Source organism: Diadema setosum, chromosome 2, assembly GCF_964275005.1.
Source record: "Diadema setosum chromosome 2, eeDiaSeto1, whole genome shotgun sequence".
In the NCBI taxonomy this organism is placed as follows: domain Eukaryota; kingdom Metazoa; phylum Echinodermata; class Echinoidea; order Diadematoida; family Diadematidae; genus Diadema; species Diadema setosum.
In genome coordinates this window covers 39592972-39616332 of record NC_092686.1, presented here as the reverse complement: position 1 = coordinate 39616332, position 23361 = coordinate 39592972, and the positions used below count along the sequence as shown (strand labels likewise).

The 23361-nt window shown below is 39.9% G+C and overlaps 1 protein-coding gene across 1 annotated transcript in view; it reads right to left on the bottom strand.

Annotated features, from left to right (window-relative positions):
- Positions 1-292: 292 nt before the first annotated feature.
- The window catches only part of LOC140244991 (uncharacterized), a 129308-nt gene continuing 106239 nt past the window's right edge, over positions 293-23361 (bottom strand). The window contains exon 16 of the mRNA XM_072324586.1: positions 293-579. Within this exon, the coding sequence (XP_072180687.1) occupies positions 293-579 (287 nt within the window). The remainder of the gene's footprint in view (positions 580-23361) is intronic.

Sequence of the window (23361 nt, the reverse complement as noted above, 5' to 3'; positions counted from 1 at the left end):
AACAACGAAGCACATCCTGGAAAGTCTAGCAGGAAGTGGAAAACTCTCCAATATTCTTAGATATAAGGTGACAATTTTGCTGCAGTACATGATGCAAATCTCAATGTTCTGTTTCTTCATTTCACCTCCTGCCTTTTCTTCCCTTTTCTCTCCCTTTTATATCCCATCTGCCTCTGTCCTCTCTACATCTGTTTGTCTGTGTGTATGTATGCCTGTATGTCTGTATATCTGTCTGTCTGTCTCACCCCCCCCCCCCCCAATCTCACCCTGGCAGTACCAAGTCCTGATGCCTTCATCGGTGTCTGGCCCGTCTCCTCTTCCTGGTTCCAGCTCTCTGAGGTTTGGTCTCTCTTGAATCCCCTTCATCCTCCACCTGCCTCTCCTTCTCCTCCTCCTTCTCCTCCTTCTCCTCCTCCTCCTCCTCCCTGTGCTCCGGATGTTGCAAGGACTGATTGACCTCCACCACTTCCTCTTCATCGTGGTGGTGGTGGTGGTGGTGATGCTGAAGTGTCTCTAGGTGGCTGGGGGACCCCATCAGGTTGTGCTCCTCTCCCTGGGACTGCAGGACAGGCAGGGGACCTGGCAAGAAACACGCAGAGGATTCGAGAGTAAACTACTTAGAAAGACATGCTGAACTGTAGGGTAAGACCAGAGAAGAATACAACAGGAATGTGGCTTTTTGGCCTCACGACTATTGACAGTCCCTTGAAGGAGCTTTGTTGAGAAATAAATAAAGAAAACAATTATTGAAACAAGAAACAAAGAAACAACTTTCATACTTCAACAAAAGCTGAAATCTAGAGGTAATGTGGATTTTGTGGTGCACTTCATTGTCATCACCTGGCAATCTTTGCTCACACTTCTTTGCTTTTTTTTTCAGTCCATTTTAGTGTGTGTATCTAGTACTCATACTGTAGTTTTCTACTCTGTTTCTGCTGCTGAAAAAAAAAAAACATTTCATTCCACTCAGCCTAACAAATGGCTAGAGAGCCCCTATTTACACAGATAGATCATCTCTCACTCACTCTATGTAAAACAATAACTGTATAGGTAGCAACAGCTATTTGAATGTTCACTGCTGACTGGTGTGGGGCATCTAATACCATGGTAGTTGCCATTGCTGCCAATGCTTTGTGAAAGAACATGGGCCATGTTGGCAGTGGAATGGTCAATTTGAACATTTTTTGTTTAAATCATCTGAGTGGAGGGGGTCTAGTTGCATACGAAAAGTAGAGAAGCAAGAAGAGGAACAAAGATAATTGGACCCAACCCAATCAGGTAAATTGGCAAGTGGGGTTCCTAGTGGGAGTTGGTTATGGACTGAAGTGGGAGGATGATCAATCAGGGTTGGCCCAGTCAATGCAAACTGAAAGATAGCAGGGGCCCAGTCTGTTTGACTCAATATCAATTCACATCACTATTCATTTGTCTGAAACCAGTGTCTATTTGTTCAAACCAGCCTTGTTACTAGTATGGTTCAGAACTTGCCTAGAACAAAAAGTTGCTGATTATTTGTTCTTTGCTGTGGGATAATGTCACATTTTGACTTAAAATCAGTTCTTGCTTTTATGACGACTGGGACTATTTCTGATTCTTAAGCACTGTGCAGTAAATGAAGAGAAGGCAGTGTACTCATGGCAGAGACCCTTAAAGGGAGTGTATCATCAAGGAGACTTTATACTGTGAAGGTTGGCCTGAGTAGCTACGTTTTCTGGAAATTCCATAATGTTTTAGAATGAAATGCTTATACAACAGACCCTAGCGAGAGACCCCACATTGTTGTGGAGTATCGAGCGGCAATGGACTTTATTTGTTCAAACCAGCCTTGTTACTAGTATGGTTCAGAACTTGCCTAGAACAAAAAGTTGCTGATTATTTGTTCTTTGCTGTGGGATAATGTCACATTTTGACTTAAAATCAGTTCTTGCTTTTATGACGACTGGGACTATTTCTGATTCTTAAGCACTGTGCAGTAAATGAAGAGAAGGCAGTGTACTCATGGCAGAGACCCTTAAAGGGGGATACTGTGAAGGTTGGCCTGAGTAGCTACGTTTTCTGGAAATTCCATAATGTTTTAGAATGAAATGCTTATACAACAGACCCTAGCGAGAGACCCCACATTGTTGTGAAGTATCGAGCGGCAATGGACTTCATTTGGCCAACCAAGATCCTAGTCTATGTGTAGGATTCATAGCGTAATTCGCATAGGTGCACATATTCACTGATGGACAATGCTATTCCAGCAGGCCTACATTAGTTGTGGTTTTCAAATGTACATGTACTGTGTGGACTACAAATAAAGATCAACTCAATGAGGTACGACAATATCTGCAGATCATTTCCCTCTAAAGGCTTCATCTGATAGAACCATGCAGTGCCAGAAACTTTTGGCCTTCTTTCAATGTCACAGCAGTTCTCCCTACCATTTTGTGATTCCACATGTGGATAATTAAAGGACTTGACAAAGTCAAAATATAGATGAGAAGAAAGACTTGTTATTGCTTTGTGCTGCATTGGAAAAAAAAATGAAAATTTCAATTTAAACATTGTTTTCCATACTTCCATATTTGTGTTTATTTCTAAAGTGTACTCTCCTACGAAGAGATTAAGATCATTATCCCAAGTCATTCTCTAACATAGTAAAAGCCAACAATTCAAAATGATGCAAATTATCAAAAAATCATACTTAAGGTTGCTGTTTTTTTCAAGAAAAATAAGAGAAAAAAAGCCACACAAATGAAATCAATTGAGCAAGAGATATCACTGTTAACTCACCAACATACACCTTCTTTTGAACATCTTGTCATGTTAGGTAGAATCTATTGACAGCCTGACAGGGATGACGTTGTCTTTGACTGAATTCATTTAGACTTTTGTCACAAATACAACATACCATTGCTTTATTCTCATTTTCTTCAATTCAATTAACTTTCTCTTTGGTCAACATTTACCTTTGGTGTAGCAATTCAAGGCAGACATGCCAATGTGCCCCACACAAAGGAACCATTATGAAGAATCCTCAAAGTATCATGTAGAGGTCACACCAGGACCTTCCTGTAAAATCTAGAGAGTTGAAATCTACTACATGATACCCGAACATGGTAATCACTTGGCTGGGAATTAATTTGCTTCAGACCCCACAACGATATGCGAATGAGGGATACTTCCTCGAAGCGGATGTGACATTTAAAAATGTGTGGCCGGCTGAGCTGGCAATACATTCAATCTACCCCTGACCTACATGTCCCTTGACCATTTAAGAATGTCTCAAGCTGGGATCGGGACTTTGTGATGATCCTGAAAACCTCTTCAGGCTATTCCTGTTTGTGCCACGATGATATGTCCTCTGCGTCCTTCAAGAATGCAACGATAAAGCAAATTCGCTGATTTCATCACAGGATGCATGCATTCATTTCCTGTCATCCTCCCACACCAAGGGAGATGCTTTGGTCAGAACAGGACCACACTCTCTGCATGTATCTCTCTGTTTATCTAGTTATCTATCTATCTATCTATCTATCTATCTATCCATCTATCCACTTTCTTTCTCTCTGCCAATCAACCCCTCCTCTATCTCCACCATTCTCTCTTCATTATCTCTTTTTCCCACCTACTCACTAGCTCCTTTTCCTTCTTTCCTGACCAACCAGCATCCTCCTTGGAGATTCCAGGTGACAGCCGGAGAATCTTTGCACTCATCTCCCCGCCTAGAGCCTGTCAGCATACATCTTCCTAATTCAGTATCATCAGGAGATCAAGGTTTCAACCATCCTGCCGGACAGGGATCCTCATCCACAGAGCTGTGCGTAAGCTTGTAAGTGGCAATAAGGAGACAAGATGATACCTCGCCCTTTCAATCTTTTCAGGTCTTTAGAAGGCGTGATGTCATATCTTGTCTTCTCAATTCCCTGAGTGTCAAAACGTGAGACTGTGAATCTTCCTTTCTCAACTTCTTAGACTGAAAGAGGCCAAAAGATGAAATTTTATGTAATGCCTTCTTGCATTCTCAGACCCAAGAAGTCAAGAAGATGAGATCTTGGATCTTGCCTTCTCGCCTTCTCAGCCCTGGACTGGTCGAGAAGGCGAGGATCTATTTTGTCTCCTTGCATGGTGGACACATATAAGCTTCAGAAGAGCTGTGTGGCTGGTACCGCAGGCATCACTTGCAAATCGTCGACCCAGCATGCATCAACATCTATGTTCTCATGGACAGGGTGGGATCAGTGTTTGCAAATCACAGTCCATTTTCAGATGACAAAAATATGCCATTTGCAATCATGTTTGCAAAATGCAATTCTGCTTGTGCTTAGAGTCACAGAGCTATTGAGATGCTGACACAAGCCTTCTTGCTTACTGCACACCACAAACATTACTCCATTCAGCACCTGTTTAGCAATTTTCAGGGCTTGCACATTAAACACACAAACTCCACATATATGCACGAGACGCATACATGAGTATGCGCCTGTACACTGATAGTTTGAAGAGTGACGTTTTGTCAGCAGAAATGAATGTGACGTTAATCTACAGTTCACCATCAGAAGCATGTTTGAGAGGTCAGGTGGTTAAGACAAGTAACATGAACAGAAAAGGAGCAAAGTTTTTGAAAAAGCAAAAGTAGGCATTGTGGAATAGTGGATAAGACTCTCAACTCCCAATGGAGGACCCGGGTTCGATTCCTGCCCAGTGCCTTAAAAAAAAAGGGGGGGGGGAAGGTGCATATTTCATTAACAATGATTGTGTTCTTTGTTATTGACAAAGTGGTCAATCCTAATGATTTGAGAATGTTATTTATGTCATGTTGGTCAGCACTTATGTCATTTTACTCAGCAATTTATGCTTTTTTTTACACAGCACTAACAGTTATTCGCAATAGCTACGTCACTGTGGAGACTTTCAAGTTTTCATCAAACAGGAGAATCTACAGCCCTTTTTACACTTGAGTTTCTTAACCCTGTACTTTCCCTGACCCAGGACTATCGTTAGTCCCGTACCAATTTTTTCAGCTTTTTACACTTGCCAATAAATCCCGTACTAAGCTCTTGTCCTGAGCTAAAGAGAAAACTGACCTTTTTACACTCATATTTCTTAGCCCCGTACTTTCCAAACCACATGAATATTCATGATTACGCTGTGCACTGTACAAGTACACACACGCACCGGCAGCACTTGATTACCTCGTTTCTGATTGGTCAGTGGGGGGTCGGACTTCGTCTCCGTCGCTTAGCCCTGGATTATTTTTTCGTTCTGTTTACACTCGCTTGCTTGGCACCGCAATTGCGGGGTTAGCACTGCAAAACCCTGCTATTTTGCAGGGCCAGATAGTACGGGATTATCGGTGGGGCTAGCCTACTTTCGCAAAAACAAGTGTAAACAGAAAGTGGGCTAAGGAAAGTCTGGTACCAACGGTGGGGCTAAGGCCCCCCCCCCCCCCCAGCCCCACCATTGGTACGGGACTAAGCAAAAATTTGCAAGTGTAAAAAGCCCTTTTGTAGATATCCTCACATAGCTGATAAGTCTCTGCCCATAGGTTCAAAAATCCACTGAGGTACTTTATCATCCCTGCAGTGGGTGGGAGGGAAGGGGTCTATCTAGGAGCCAAAAGTGTGAGCCCTCTGCTACTCATGTAGCCTTTAAACAAGGCGACTCGCTCTGCGTGCCCCCGTATAGCGCGTTTACCCCACAAACCTGTTGGCCGGCGAGTGGAGCGAGCCGCCTTTATCCACTCGTTCAGGGATGTGTACTTTTGTCGTTGTTGTTGCTTTATATTCTTTGACAAATTTGCGTACAAATTTGACGCAGAAAATACACACGGCACCAAGGCAAGCCGCGCGCGCTTGCTAACAAATTTATATTCTTTGACAAATTTGCGTACAAATTTGTTAGCAAGCGCGCGCGGCTTGCCTTGGTGCCGTGTGTATTTTCTGCGTCAAATTTGTATGCAAATTTGTCAAAGAATATAAAGCAACAACAACGACAAAAGTACACATCCCTGAACGAGTGGATAAAGGCGGCTCGCTCCACTCGCCGGCCAACAGGTTTGTGGGGTAAACGCGCTATAAGGGGGCACGCAGAGCGAGTCACCTTGTTTAAAGGCTACTACTCATGAGGAGGCTGCGCTGGATGATGACAGAACATCATAGGCAGGGGTCTGAGCACCTGTCATCTCGCAGTCTGCTCAGACTAACTCATGGAGGAATGCCCATGCGTCTCAACCAAGAAGGCTGGTAAATCTCTCTTTGATCCAGGGAATGCGTGATCAATGCCCAGGTAACTCCTGAGCGGTGTGAGTTGATGTCTTTCAGCCGGTCCACCGAATGGCGCCGATGGGATTTCCCTGCCCGTGCGTGATCCCTGCCCATAGGGAAGGCTCATTCACAGATCATTCTTGATATAATGTCAGAATCATGCCCCATATTTGTGGCAGTGTGGGTGCCCAAATGATGTGTGGTAAATGGGGGGGGGGGGGAGGGGATATGTACGGTAACTCTGGTAAGATGGACTTCAGAACAGGTTGAAAGGGAGTTGAAAAGTTACAGCAAAAGGTGTGTGCTACTGGAGCCCTCTCTCACCAGTGAGAATTTTACAATGTGAAGGATTTATCTCAAAGCAGTCATAGTGACAACAATAAAACCTCACTTAAAGAAGAAATTCACCCCGAAAATAAATACACTTCAAAAGACAGAAAAAATATTCCCTACAAATTGATATGAGAAAGACAAAAATTGGATAAGAAGTAAGGAAGATATGACATTTTGAAATTTCATGCTTTTTCTGAAAACATTTCTTGACCACAGCTTGTGTATATTTAAATGAGCGAGTTGATGATGTCATGCTTTCACAATTTCTCATTCATTTCTTATACAGAAACGACAAAAATCTCATATTTTAGCTAGATGAATGGAGCCCTCTCTCACCGGTGAGACGTTTACAGTGTGAAGGAGTCCTCTCAGGGCATTAGGAATATGTGAAGGGGTCATCTCCAATAATTTAACCTCTTGACCAATGGTAATACTTTTTTTTTTTTTTTGTATTTTTGTTGGCTGTTCCGACTCCTCTTGTTATCAAGTAGGTTCAATTATGACGCTGTGGCTAAGTTATAGGTGTGGGGCAACTCTGAGGTCTGATCTGCTTTATCTCAGGTGTGTCTAACTTGAACTTCAATGATTAGGGAAGTCCACCGTACAGATATGTTTGTTGAACAGATGCAGACAAATGAGAGAAACATATAATTGGCAGATATTTGCTGTAGCATGTAAGCTCATCGTCCATTTGCTCTGTGCATTTATATGTCTTACATGAAATTATTTCCCCAATCAACAGGTATATAAGGCTACTTTAAACATTCAACCACATTTAAGCATCATCACAGTTTTGTCTTTGGTTTGCTTCACTTTGGGTGAGAGTGTTTGCAGTGGGGACCCTGCCATGGCCTTCCAACAATTTTATGTCTGTCGGCTAAGCAGCAGAAGCAGCAAGCGCCCACCCCACCATACTGCAGAGACCTTGGTTGTGACTGCCACTCCACCTCTCCCCATGTAGTCCTAATTTTGATCTCACCTCTCCTCGCACAGCCCGAGATGTTGAACGGAAGTTTGGGGAGAGGTGATAGTGCTGGTAAGATAACTAGCTCTCTTTGGGAGCTTGGTACCCCTGGTTCACAGCAGAGTAAAGACCTGTCCTACATCCACTGCTTATTATCACCTAACCTATATCATCACTCATCTATATAAATTCTTGATTTCAGTAGATCTGACCTGCTTATATACTCGATTTTCAGGTATCTTTTCCCAATAATGATAAAAAAAAATAATTACGCATGAGTGACAGTTACACCCTCATCACTGAAGAATATCACCTAGAAGATAATCAGGATGAACTCCTGAACTATGTGAAAAGGAAGGCACCCTGAGGATCCATACTGGATAGGGGCTTCTAACAATCCATTGCCATGGAGGCATATCATTCCTCATGCCCCGGATAAGCGATATCAAAATTAAGCACTGACTGGCATGCCAAGGTACTCGGCCATCAATGTCCATCTCTCGAATGTAATCTTCTCTGCTCATATCCTGCATGCTATATTTAGTCAGCTGAAAGTCAGTACCTAAATTGCACCACTACACCAGCATTTCACACCCCTGCACTTCATGTGTACAAACAACATCCTAAGTTGATCAATTTTATCATTTTTTTTTATTCAACTTGATTGTGCATTAATTTACTAAGTTTAATCCTACATAATTGTTCAGCATGGGTCAATAGATTTGTCAAGTACAGTACAAATAGTTTTCTTTGATTTAACCAAGTCTGCTGGCCCTAATGTTCATTGATTTCTTTAAGCAACTGGAAATTCAGGTTTTCTGCTTACCAATACTTTATGAGATTCTGTAAAAAAAAAAAAAAAAAAAAAAAAAAACACCCTAGTACAACTGAATGTTTTCGGGACATTTTCCCATGTTTCAAAATCCCAATGATAACAGTTTAAAATGTACCTTCTGCAAAAAAATAAAAATAAATAATCAATAAATGAATAGATAAATAAAATGCAGAGAAATAGCAATGCAATGCAATGCAATGAATAGTTTCCCAGTTCCATGACTGTAAAATTATGTACAAGATATGAGAAATGACAGTCCTGGTGTGTTGAAACAGGCATGTGTACACAGCTATTTAATTAGTTTAGGATGTAACAAACACATTACACTGTGACTCACAAGGGCACATAGTACTGAAATAAAGTGAGGAGGGTGCTTCTGTTTCTGATATCAGGTGTAGATCACTGGGATGATCCTGGGTTAAAAGGCAGTCTTGGTGAAAGACAGACCCAGTTCTGTCTCTCCTATTCAGTCTGCAATACCACAGTTAGTTCTCAGAAGACAGTGGCACAATTAAACTGCCCTGCCTTTTGTGCCTTCCAGATTACTCATGACAGTGGCAAACTGTCTTAATGCAGCACATCCAGAGTGAGCCTTTTTGCTCCCACTTTTTATTTTTGTAATTTTCTTTTTGTTTATGAGCAGCAAGGGTTGCTTTGATTTGTACGTTTCTTCTTCTTCTTTTTTTCTGAGGAGACTGCAACAAACAAGCTTAACTTTTTAGCAGTTCCTTCCATTTCCAACAGCCTACCTACACTTGTAATTACCCACTGTTTAATGCATCATTGATTAAGTCCATGTTCTAGTTTAAATTTTGCTACCTTTATCACATAACATTTCACATACACGTGCAAATATTTGAAATATTTTTTCATTCAGATAATCATGTTGTGTTCATGCATTTATGATTGTATATAATTTTGTTGGAAATGGAAAAAGTGAATAAAATCAGGTGGGTATTCAAGGATGTGATTGTGGGTAAAAAAAAATCAAGCCATATTCCCCTACTTAAGTTTAGTGGCTTTTGACTAATAAGGATTGTGCTAAAAATCCTTATTCAAATGCCAAAAACACATTCCATTTAGCATACTTTTACCAGGTACCAACATAGCTCTTTTTCTTTTTTTAATCGTTGTGGTGAGATGGGAGAATGGATAAACAGATAGATGGATAGCTAGATGACAGACGGATGGAGGAATGGACAGATGGGCAGACAACCAACCTAAAAACATAATGCCTCTGGCATCCTTTGAGGCAGATCAAGCTTTAAAATCAATTGTTAATGGAGATTCATTTTAAGATGAATATATGTATGTTGAAATAGGTATGTATACAAATGAACACAGTGGATGTACTGAATACATATGGACACACACACAGACATACACACAAACAAACACACACACACACCTAAAGCTCCCTTTTTACAATGCAGATGATGACCACACACTCATACATATTTGGCTCCAAACTAATCAAATGTCTCCATGTGGTCCCTTCAATGTTGTCTCCCATAGCTATACACTCATGGACTTCCTTCCGCCATCCTTGTAGGAATCCATGGGAGATGGGAGATGTGGACAGGGCGTAATTCGGGCAGTTGTCATCGCAAAGGAGAATCTTGATCATCGGCAGATGGACTTTGACAAAACAGGACAAGCGAGGCCCCTCCAGCATATCAAAAATAAACCAATAATGATGGCCAGGGATCAACGGAAAGGACAGTAAGCAAAGACAGCACTTTGTGATTTGCATCGTCCACAGTGTATCAACACAGTATCTCCAGAATGAGAACGACTCTTTTCAATGCAGATGGTGACCGACAGCGGATGGCCGAAGAAGTCCCACCAGCTGTCGAAAGTAAACTAGGAAACACAGAAGAAAACGGGTGTTAATCACCGTGAGCTGCCATCAAATTCACAGATCACTCAGTCCCACATGGAGAGATTGACTCCATAAAAACTGGCCAGACATGTGCGATTCATTTTCATTCCCCCAGGTACTGCTCCTAGAGAGATAAACTGGATCCTGATGTCTCAAGAATTGGGTGTCCATCCTGCAGTTGTGGATGGTTTTGAAATGACCCCTTATAATATGTGTAATACCTCTGCTTAAAAGTTATTCCATCCTTCTTTTGATGTACCTGACCACAAGATTTCTCTATACATTAAAAAATGCAACAAATCAGGAAAAAAAAAATCAATGACACTAACGTTCTCCTCAGACAGTAAACTGTACTTTCTCTTTCTTCTCTTCTCATTCTTTTCAAGATTTGCTATTACTAGCCTTTTTACTAGTGCTAACCATCAAATCCAAACTTAAAATGTATCTGTTCCTCTCACACTGAGGATTACATAACTGCCATCTATAATGTTCAAAACAATTGCATTCTTTATCTATGTGCTTGTTTGTTATTTGTTATTTTCTTCTCTGTTGTCATGTTTGTACACTCCGTATGTATGTACATCTCCATTTCCATTTTGGTTAAAGCACCATGAGCACCGACAGATAAACCTGTGCGCTATACAAATAGCCGGTATCATTATTACAATTATGATGATGATGATGATGATGATGATTACTACTACTACTACTACTACTACTACTACTACTACTACTACTACTACTACTACTATTACTACATCATTTGCTGTCATGTTATGTGCTTTTTTTTTCTATGAGTGGGGTCACAGTTTGCCACAGAAATTCACTTTCCGTACAATTTTTAACACACCAAGGCACAGCAGGGAAGTCAACCAGGGGAAAAAAAAATTGTGTTCCTCACAAGATTTGCTTAACAATTCACAGTTATTCATTTCTGTCTGATTGGTGATGCAAACTGAATATGCCAACAGCAATTCAAAACAGCTGAAGAAAAACACTGCACCAATAATCAAACTGCCCAAGGCTTACGTACATCTCAACCCCCTTTTCCTCCCCCAACCCCTTTTCCCCTCTTCTCACACGTTATGTCAGTGGTCTGCCTTGAATACCTCAGCCCATTGCCATGACACGAGGCCAGGGAGGTAGTGACAGTATTACCCTATCCAAAAGTTTTGTTTTGTTGAGAAACATGGTTACAGTATATCACAGATTTAGATGTAACTAACCTTGAATGATTACGATTCCTGTATTGATGAGGGCATGACAACTTCCATTAGCATAACATAACTTAACTTTTCTTACATGGACTTAAAATGTAGAAATTGAAAAAAAAAATGCCAATGTAATTGCCTTTTCTGAACATATTATACAGAAAGCAGGGAGGAGAAGGGTGAAGAAGTATGTATCTTGAGAAGCAAATCTAGTGTACCAAGTCTTAAATATTAGGCATGGGACTCAAGAATTACGGCTCTTTCACATGCCCACATGCCAGACAAGCTTTTTCTTATACCTCACAAAAATAAAACAAAATAGATAAATGTGGATTTCCAACCACCAAAAAACTTTTTTTTTTTTCTGTTTTGAGAAAATGTAAACCATCTTTCATGTGATCTTTACATTAAAATAATGTCATTTTACAATGTGGAGTTATATCACAGAGCTTCTTAACCATATCCCTTACATCAAGTTTTTGGCACATTTCTTGAAACAATGTAAAAGTAAAGTATGCTGTAAACCCTTTTTTTATTTCAAATGAAACAACATAAAATGTGACACTGGACATGTCTGTAGAGCTACAATATGTGAGCAAATGTTGGACTGGCTATAGCGCTGGCGCGGCGGGGGAGCGAGCTAGCGAGCGCATAGCAGGTGCTGCGCTGCACTATTGTCATTGGCTAAGCCTTTAGACAAAAGAATATTTAATGAACTGTATCGGATTTAATACTGCCAATAATACAGATTACAACTGTGGTACGCTTGGATATCCATTATTTTCGGCAAACTCGTGAAATAGGCCCCACCACTGCGTGTCTGTACTAATAGTAATACTACGGCGACTCGCCTGTTTCAGCCCCACCGTGTGGCGTTCATCTCGGTAGGTAAGCACGGCGGTGGGGCTGCCTTCCACAGTGAATACTCGTGAATGCGGCGAAAATGACTTCATAATATGGCCCTCGGCTCGACTAATTTAACGGCCAATTTAACCATAAATACAACCCTACCTAACCCTAAACCCTAGGAGGACCTACCCTTGCTTGCTATAAACGCACGGGTACGGTGCACGCGTGACTGCGGTGGGGCCTATTTCACGATAGCCCCACCACCACTGCGTGTCTGTACTAATACTACGGCGACTTGCCTGCTTTATAGACCTACTACTCGTGAATCCAGCCCCACCGTGGCATTCATCGGTCACGGCGTTTGGGCTTCCTTCCACAGTATGATTTTTAGCATAAAACAAAAACTACTCGACCAAAATTGACGATCATTCTTGGCATCGTTTTTCTTAGAAAATGACGCATCTAAATTACTGATCATATTGCAGAAACTGACTATGGGAAACTGGTTAACGTGTTAGGCTTTTTTATTTTTTTTATTTTTTTTTTATTTTTTTTATTTTTTAGCCACGACCCACCCTGAAACAACATATCCCCTAACCGTTAATCGTTAGAGTGTAGCCTCTGTACTACTACCAAAGATTCTGCTATTACTACTTACTAGTCTACTAGACCTAGTGCCGTAGTGGTAATAGTACACTACTAGTAGTAGTACTAGTAGACTACTACTACTAGTAGACTATTATAACTACTAGTAGACTGCTACTAGATCTACAACTAGACTACTACTGGTACCCAGTGGTAGTTTAACTTGTAAGCGCCGGCCGACGGGCCAGGCCACGGCCGGGACGCTCCCGCTTGCTTGCTGCGGCCGGAGTAGCCGCTCACTTTGTGAGCGAGCTGGGCCTGTTCTTCTAATCTACTTACTAGACAGTTACAACTTACAATGTCAGTCATGTAGAATACAGTGTATCCTTTCTAACGTTAAACTATATGGGGGCATACCAGACATACCACTCTGTATTTCCCAGGCGATCGTTTCCGTGAGGTCTATTCTCGGGCTTGGTGCCATGTTCATACGCTCTTGCACTGGCAGCGGGGGAGATGCAGCTGGTTCATATCGGTAAGGTGCAGCCCCACGATAACGTTCTGGTTCATCGGCTGCCTCTCCCTCCCCATCTTCCCCTTCAACTTCATGTGCCTCCTCTTCCTCTCCGCTATCGTCAGAGCTGCAGTCTCCATCATCATCATCAATGTCACTGTCGAAGTTTACCCATATAGGGGAAGACATTACAGTTGTATGCTCGAGGTACCAGGTATCTGTGCAAGCTAACTTTGTGATAATGTACGTGGTAATGCGTACATGTCGACAGTCAGTGTGTCGACCGGGAGCGCACATCCCGCGGGGCCCGGGCCTGGCCGGGCTAGCCATTGTGTACGCGCGTGTACCAAGCTAGTAATCTGAGTGCTTGTGCTGAGCGGCGTCTGCTAACTGAGCACAACTCCGTGCTTATACGTCATCAATCGGTTCAGGGGTGTTGGTCACGTGACTATCTTTTTCGCAAAAGCTGCAACGGGGTCCTCCAAAAATGTGATATTTGGGGGAGTTTCTAGAAGCAATGAAAACCGGAACGACACTGACAACATATTAACATTGATAATCATGACATATATTTCACATTTCTTTTGTATATTAAAAAATTTTGCAAGCATTTTATTAGGTCTTTAAACCACTGAAGAAATTGTCAGAGAGACCTACACTTGTTAGATATATGGTGCATACAGGATAGTCACTCATCATGCATTAAAGGGATAGTACAGTATTGGTGGAGATGAGAATTGGGCTTTTAACTTTTTTCGAGATACCAAGAAAACACTTATGATAAAGCACAGATCATACCATTTTAAGAGGAATTCAAAGTTTATTTGATGAAAATCAGGTTTGGAATGACTGAAACATCCAAAAACAAAGTAAAACAAAGCAATCGTAATAAAGTGTGGGTCCCACACTTATTAGAATCACTCTTTTTTGGATATCTCAGCCATTTCAAAACTAATTTTCATCAAATAGATGTTGAATTCCTCATAGAATTACATGCTCTTTCATATTTCATAAGAGGTTTCTCATTATCTCACCAAAAAATGTTAGAAACCTGAAATTAGGTCTAAACCAAAACTATACAACCCCTTTAAAACAGACATCCAGTAGATACATCTTTCTTCAGTAGACAGGACACTTGGGAAAAGTCGGGGCCAAGCTACATGCTGCAATGATGTAGCCGTTATACAACATCTGATGGCCTACACTGATAAGTCCATAACTTTCAGAATCATCTTTACATAACTGCACAAACTAAAATGCTTTCAAAGCATTTGTTGATTCAAATTGATAAAGCTCCCCACACGACAGCAGACGACACGCCGCGAGAGACCAATAACTGCTGTCGCGATTATCTTAAACCAGATAGAAGAAAGTTTGGCGGCAGATAGTTCATGAAAGGGGCATCTTGTGGTTTAAAAACATACCTCTGCAGGTGTAAACAGAGCAACTGATTTACCAGGGCGAAGGAAAAGTGATGAGAAGTGTGTACATGTGCTTATACTGTATGATGTGTAACCATCTGAAGTGCCATAAGTACATACCACGTATCTATATGACAGATCAATAAAGCAAATAATAAAATATTCTTGTTTTGCCTTACCAACCCTCCACCAGAAGTATACTGTCATCTGGCTTTCTCCTTTGTGTGTGTGTATGTGTGTGTGTGTGTGTGTGTGTTAGGGGAGGGAAGCAAAAAATGGTATAACATGGATATTTCATACTCCACTTTGATCTGTCAAACTGATACATTGTAGGACTGTTTGGAAATTCAGTGCATATTACATTTTTGTTAACTACACTATAGTTCTTTATGAATGATGTTTAAACATTAAATTCAAGTTTCGAAAATAATGGTGCTTTGCTATCCTTTGATAAGACGGATTAAGTTGTACTGTAAAATGTGGAGGAAGAAAGAAAGTTAGCTATAGCAAGGGGAAAATTGGACAAACTTTTATAAAAATAGGAATATTAAAAGCAGAGATTGAATCTAGTCATGCTATATATTTGACATTTAAGACTTTCAGTTATTGTTTGAGAGAGAAGACAATTAAGAGGTTTAAGATTGGTCTTGATTTTTAATTTCTTGAATTACTTTCATGAATTGTTGGATTGTTAGGCCAAGTAAAAAAAGAAACCAGTTTCTCGTCCTCGCGCGCATCGATTTTGGCCGCCGCATCGATTTTTTTACTATTTACTATTTTCAAAATGGCGCTGAAAATACCAAGAAATTCATAATTCTCGTCCCAACCCGCTCCCCGCCCGCATCGATTTTCAGTTGCCGCATCGACTTTTTTGATATTTACTATTTTTTCGGCCGCCGAAAAAAAAAAGATCGACAATTCACCTACCAATCGTGACGTCTCATTTCTAATTTTTACGCCTTGCGTCCTCTACTTCGCTGTAGACTGTAGTAGTACAGCTGTAGCTTCTGTGTGTAGTGTGTATGTAATAACGCATGCATTTCACACTGTGAGCTCGGCCGATCGGCAAGAAGGAATGACCCACAAAGCGTCGAACTGCACTGTAGTTGGATGGGCGGCGCGGCGGGCCGGCCTACTGGGCTGTGATGTACAGCGCACTCGGTACGTCGTGAACGCGATTGCGGCAACATTTTTGCGAACAATCGCTGATATTCCACGCATATTTCGCGCGTTGTTCGTATTTTTCCCCGTTTCTGATATTTTAAGCGGATGAATTGTACTGTACAAATGCTTGTGAGGATTGTACGGTATCGAGTTTGTATACATTTTCATGTCATTGTGACTATGTGCATGTGTGTGCAGTGTCAGAACACTGACAGAAGGTACGGTGCCAGCAGGGAGGTCCACACCTCCCTGGTGCCAGGCAGTGGCCGTGCCGCACCGTATATCGGCAAAGTGTGCATGTTTTGTAGCTGTCCAGGGTCCCCATCCCCTGGTCTGTCACGGCGATACATTCTATTTTGAAGAGAAAATGAATGCGCTTTTCCAGCAAATGTAGAATTATTAAATGGGTGTATCTACAAAATAAATAACTTTTCCACGGATTCTGGTTTGTCTCGTATTTCTGCGGGATACTTTTCTTCACGATGTAAATTCACGGACACAGCCGTGAGTGGTATCATCTGTATAGTCTACTGTTATACAATCATTCATCATCCAAATAATGAGTGATTATCAAATGTCTTTTTAGAACATGAAGAAACATCTTTAAACGTTTAATGCTAGAATGCCATATCAGTATCATTTTGACATCCATCTGCAATTGTACAAGCCAGTTTCCAGTTGAATGTGCTACAATTATTGTACTGTGAAGAACTGCAGATATACATACCAGCTGTGTGGACACAAAAAGTCACAATCACCAATAAATAAAGCAGTGTTTTGAATATCATTGAATTTATTTCAGTCGTACATTTGTTGAATGACATGTTTTATACCTGTTTCAATTAATAGCACAATAATCAGAATACATCAAGTACACTGGTATCAGAAAAGCCATTACAACACTAAATACCCGGTATTAAAATGGTCATGTTCCCTTGACATCTGTAGTGGAAAGAAAAAGCAAATGTATTTCTGCATGCATGAAGTTTCATTTCAAGTATGGCACATATATCTATTTGTTTGAAAATGCACAGAGTGCAGGCAAGACGTACACTTGGGACGTGGTCTCTCAAAACACAGCTACCAGAGTGATGTTTCATTTCATAACTTGGATATAGAAAATAGTAAAGCCCTCTCTCGTTACCTTTCTCAGAATTACCAGACGAGAAACACATATTACTTTCATTTTGACGATCCTTGAAAAAAATAGTAAGATATCAAATAGTAAGGACCTCCCTCATCGCCTTGCTCAAAAAACCCGGACGAGAAACTACTTTCTTTTTTTACTTGGCCTTATATTTCTATCTTTGTTTTTGTCAAAATTTCATATACCTTATGCGAGCCAGGAACCATGGGGATCTAGGATGGCAAGGGAAAGATAAGATACGGGGAACAAAGGTTCCTAAGAGAGGGGTGGGGGAGGGAAGATGTAAAGGGGATGATGGCGAGGTTCTTCTTCCGCTGTTTCTATAATGCATTTCATTTTTACGTATCATTTTGATTTACTGCATATTCATTGATTTAAATGACCAAGTTGATTTTTATGTAATAAATAAATATACATAAAAATACATAACAAAGTTTTACTTATCACTTGTTGAAAATACTCAAATTGGAAAAGAAGGCTCTTTTGCTTTTGCATAATTGCATTATGTTGATTAGATGAAAAAATACTGGAAAAAAAGAAGGACAAAAAAAGGACAGCAAAATCAAGCTGTGCATAGAAACAAAGCAAGACAAAATTTCCTAATGGGTCATCCGCTGGTCATTATGTTTGATAAGAATCCTGGATGCACATCAGCATCATGAATAAGTAAGAGTGGAAGGAGGCACTTAATACGATAATGTCTGGTCAATGATATTGTCAGTCACATGTCGCTTCATGCCCAGCAGGGGTTCAATCCTCATGCCATCTTGATGCACTCACGTGATCCACCTAATGCCTAATGAAACCTCCTCCCTCTCGCATTTGCCGCACAGAATTTTGATTGTCATGTCTTAGCCTTGGGAGATAATCAGTCCATAACTGGCAGTCAGTCCCAGGTCTAAAAATGTACTGCATGGAAATAAAAATGTTTGCTGATTTTTGGTCACGGGGGTTAATGTAAGGGAGGAAGGAGGGGAGAAGATATAAAAAAGGAAGGAAGGGGTGAGGGGGCGAGGGCAAGGTTGGTTGTGGTAACCTGTTATGATCAATTATTTACTTTTTACACTGTAGAACTGCTGGAAATATGTTTTTCATATCTCCCATCCCCTCCCCCTATCAGAGAGAGCAAAAAAGTTGTTGAGCATTATTTATAGATATTATGTGGACACAATCAAATCAATAACATACACATTTAAACCTTAAGTTGCTATCTGATCTTGTAACGAGAAATGCTTATTTGCCCCAATATTCTCCTGACATCACGAGCATTTTCGACATAGCAGTAAAGAGGAAAAGATTATGAAGTCTTACATGTGTGGGAATGTTTTTGCTACTACTTAAAGGGGAAATCTAGTCCAAATATAAGTTAGTCTGATAAGAAAGAATAAAATATTTGGGTAAAATATTGTTCAAGGGTAAAATTTTGATTGAAATTGGGTGGAAAAGAAGGAAGTTACGATATATTGAAGTTTCACTGATTTTTGAGGAAACAGTTCTTGAACGGTCAATATGAATATGCAAATGGAAAAGTGAGCATGTCATACCCTCACAACCTGCCATATAGTTTGTACATAAAATTATGAAATTTCCATTTTTTCATTCAAATGCAATTGTGCTTGAGGCTCAAATCCTGATATATCTATCTGATCACTATTCTGAAGTTATTCAACCAGGAATAACATCATTTTTCAAACTTCACTGACAGAATCATTTAATTTTCGTCATTTTTTTTTACACGATCAATGGAAAATTGTGAGATTATGACATGGTCAGCTCACTCATTTGCATGTATTCATATCCACTGTACAAGAACTGTTTTGCAGAAATTAGCAAAACTTCAAAATGTCATAACTTCCTTATTACCTCCGCCAAGGGAGGAGGTTATGTTTTCATTACCGTTGGTTTGTGTGTTTGTTAGTTTGTCCATGTACAAAATAACTCAAAAAGTAGTGAACGGATTTGGATGAAACTTGCAGGAAAAGTTTAGAATGATACAAGTAACATATGATTAAATTTTGGTAGTGATCCAACAATTTGGGGGGAATTTATGAAGGATTTTTGATATTTTGGCAGGTAGCGTCAATGAACTTGGGAGTTCAGGCTGCGCGTATTTGAGGTTTGCATGCGCGCACTAAAGTGCGTGCTCTAGTTTCTGCTAGGGCGAGGCACGCCGTGCAGCTGAGGGTTCATGACGTATACAAAGGCTTCTATATTGGGAAATCGGGCGACTTTCAGCACACAATGCTATAAATACGTATGGGTGGAAATCACTGATATCTCTATGGAAGAACAAGATCAGTGGTGGAAATGAGCTGCATGCTTGGCAGAGGTTTGCGCTCTCAGAGTGCTTTTCTAGTTTTTCATCTGATTTCAAATTTTTACCATAAACAGTTGAACTCATAAGATTTTACTCTTTTCCATTAGACTAACTCGTTTTTGGACTGGATTTCCCCTTTAAAATCAATTCTACCTGCATCCATTTGCTATATATCATCTTAAAAATTCCCTCCACCCCCTCCCCCTTTCCTAACAAATGAAGAACACCAGGTACTACTGCTTCCTATCCTGCAAACCGAAGCAGGTTTTCAGGCCCTAGTGCCAGACAAGAATGGAGGCACCACTGTAATTATTGTAGCAAAAGACAAAAACCAAAAAGAAACAAAAAAATCCTCATCATCATTTGTGGTTTCAATAACTAGGATTATCAAGAACCCTCCCGAGAAATGTTCTCAGTATACCAGTCCTTTGATTTGTCAGACGTGAACGGTGGCCATTAAACGAGCTCAAATTCTGACGTCGAAACAGAGTTGACGTTTCAATGGCAGACTCTGCGATATCACTGAATGATTGGGCACTGTTCAGCACTTACTTCATGCTGATTTCCAGGCCAGAGACTGGATGTGGGGAAAAGTGAACATAACTGGAACCAGACGTCCCATTCGGTTGAGGTGAAAAGGACAAAGCCCTCATTATATGGAAGAAACACTTCAGTTCTAACTTAAATGAAGTCAAAAATGATAATGAAATCCTTCTGCTTTTCTAGAAGAATCCATATATTCATATTCCAGTGGCAAAACATTTCTCTTATGGATTCATATGCAATTGAAAGGTTACAACTGCTTCCATCTCTTTCTTTCTTTTTATTTATGTTTCTATTGATTTTCAAGCTTCATAACGACATCTTAGCATAACAATAATCATATCACATAAAACAGGGAAAAAAATAGAGTAACAAAGAAAAAATTGATTCCTACATGATATTGTAGGATGATTAAAACTTCTAAGGTTTCTTAATTAGGAGTGATAAGCAAGTTTATAAAGTAAAACATCAGCATATGTTCCATGCTTTGCCTTTAAAGTTTTGAGAATTTATCACTAGTTCTAAATGTATGATTACACACTAAAAGAAAAAAAAAATGTATCCGAAGACACTAAATTCCAAGCCCGTCCACTTGTCTAGCAAAAGCGGGCATACAAACTTGAATCTTTTGATCCACAGCTTATATTCTATGATCCCACAAATTATCCTCTGGTATTTGCAGTGCCTGATGATTGTGGCTAATTATAGAATGCCATGGTGACATCCTACCATTCTAACATATCATACAAAGTCTCTGGCTGTGTGGGTGTGTGTTTGTATGTTTGCATGTTTATGTTTGTGCCTGTCTATAAATGGGTTACATATACACTGTATATGCGTGTACTATGAGAGCCATGAAGCTGACATTCCTCATCAAAGAAGACAGTATATGGGAGGAGGTTTATTTTGGGAATCCCTTAATGCTGAGTCTCTGTTCCTTCCATCTATACTGACATGTCTTGATAAGTAAGGCAGGTATGAGGGAACTTCATGTCACTTCATGATTCCATGATCAACGCATTTAACTACCAAAGTGATCTTGTGACATTTAAAGGCAGACTTGACTAAGTGCAGATGTAAAGACACAAGTCTATATGCATTTTCTATTTTTATTATTTTTTTTTTTTATGACTCAACTGTTAATGGCTTTGTCTGCTCTTTAAATAGACATGACTTGAGTGCTAGCTTTAATACATCACAAACTAGATACATGTTTAAGAACCTAGATATATCATGTTTACAATTTATCATTTCTGTACCGGTGTACATTTCATTTTTAATACAGGGTTTTGTAGTCTTGCTGCCCCAGCTCTGCTAAAATACCATATCAAAATTTGATACACAAATATTAATAAGTTCAAAAAAAAAAAAAAAGGAAGCAGATTTAGAAGACTACAATATTTGTTTTATAAGTTGTTAAAGTCTGTCCATGCATACATGTGTCATATATGCATACATATACGTACTACACAAGCTTACATCCCCTCTCAAACATTTGAGAATTGCAGGCACTTGTTTGCGGAAAAAAAAAGGCCCTTTGTATTCTTCTCAGTTTTGTTACAGGAATTGTCAGCTATGTATCGGGAACCACCTGAACTTCACAGTTTTGGCATCAAAATACACACCGACTCTCTTCCCACGTGAAGTGAATTTAATAACAGTTGAGAGACATTCGTGACCTCGTGACCTGGGAGGCTAGCTAGGGCCATTTGCTTGGGCTGACACGAAATTGACCGTAAAATTGAAATGAGAAGTGTGTGGGTGTACCATAAAAGAAGCTCAAAATCTTTCCTAGATTTGATTCTCTCACACTGCATTTCCAGTAATTTTGCACAATGTAATATGTGAAAGTCAACAAAATAACAGAACATAGAAGGAAAAGAAAAAGTCAGGACTTTTCGCTGCCTTTTAAATCATTTACTTGTTATATGCGTTGTGTTGACTTATGCAATGTCAACTTTAGTATGCAAGGTTTACTTAAACTGTATATATTTATAATATGTGAATATGTGTATATCATATAAATATAAACAGCTATTCGGCATAATACACGAAGACAGAAACATAGATTTTAATCTTTTCTTAAAATAACATGCTACAGATGGTATACGATGGAAGTCATTGAGAGAGAGAGAGTGTGTGTGTGTGTGTGTGTGTGTGTGGGTGTGTGGGTGTGTGAGTCTTGACATATCTTTCACTGTAGTTACCACCAGAATTTGGTTTAAGATGGGAGAAGCCCTCAGCAAACCTCAATAGTTGCCATGACTGCAATCATGCAGAGCATTGAATTCTGTATACTGTAAAAGTGGATATTGTCGCGCGACTAATTTTTCGCGCTAGGCCGGGTCAGAAGAGTTTCGCGTGTTTTTAATTCCGTGGAATCAAGACATCACGCACAGGAACGTATGGCAAGCAAAAATATTCGCGTGTTTTTATTTTCGCGCTAGTTTCTGGTTGCGCGAAATGCGCGAAAATTTCAACACCGCGAAAATTTCCACTTTTACAGTACTCAACGTTAGCAAGTTTACCAGGATACTTTGGGGCGAATACGACCTTTTTTTTTTTTTTTTTTTTTTTTTTTTAAGGGTTGAAGTTGCGATATCGGAACACACCAGTGGTCAGAGAAATGTATGTGTGCATGTTGCATTCATGTCAGGATCAGAGTTAATATTTTTGCGTGTTTAAAAAAATTGTGAATAGCACCTGATCTGCGAAATTCATGAAAAATAAAGTCCCTGCAAAATATATACCATATAGAGTACTAGAAAGGAAATGCAAGTTGGTGCTTCCCATGACACATATACTAATAACTGTATGGCATTGACTTCAAATCTTTAAAGGTGACTGACAACCTGATTTGCTACTTGTAATATCAAGTCATCATCATATATCATCGCATTTGCTGTATGCAGTACAGTGGAAACTCAGTACATAGAGATCCTTAGGACAAAGACAATTTGTTCTTTATATTATATATTTTGTTATATCAGTAGTCAATAAACAATATGAAACAAATTCATTGGGACTGGAGAAACAGGTTTGTTATATCATTCATTGTGCTACATCACATCTCTTTATATTGAGTTTTCACAGTTTTAGGCTTATATTATCCACTCTACACATGAAATGGGGCAGTTTTGCATTTGCATTAAACCGCACATTCTTGCCGAATAATGCAGTTTGCAGTTACCTAGCAGTATATCACTATCAGTTGATAATGTTAGTACCATTCTCATTGCAAAAATGTCAACATTTGGGTTATGATCAGGGTCGCATCTTTTTGATTCAGTGTTCTCAGTGTAAAAAAAAATCAAAACAAAAACAACAACAACAACAACAACAGCAGCA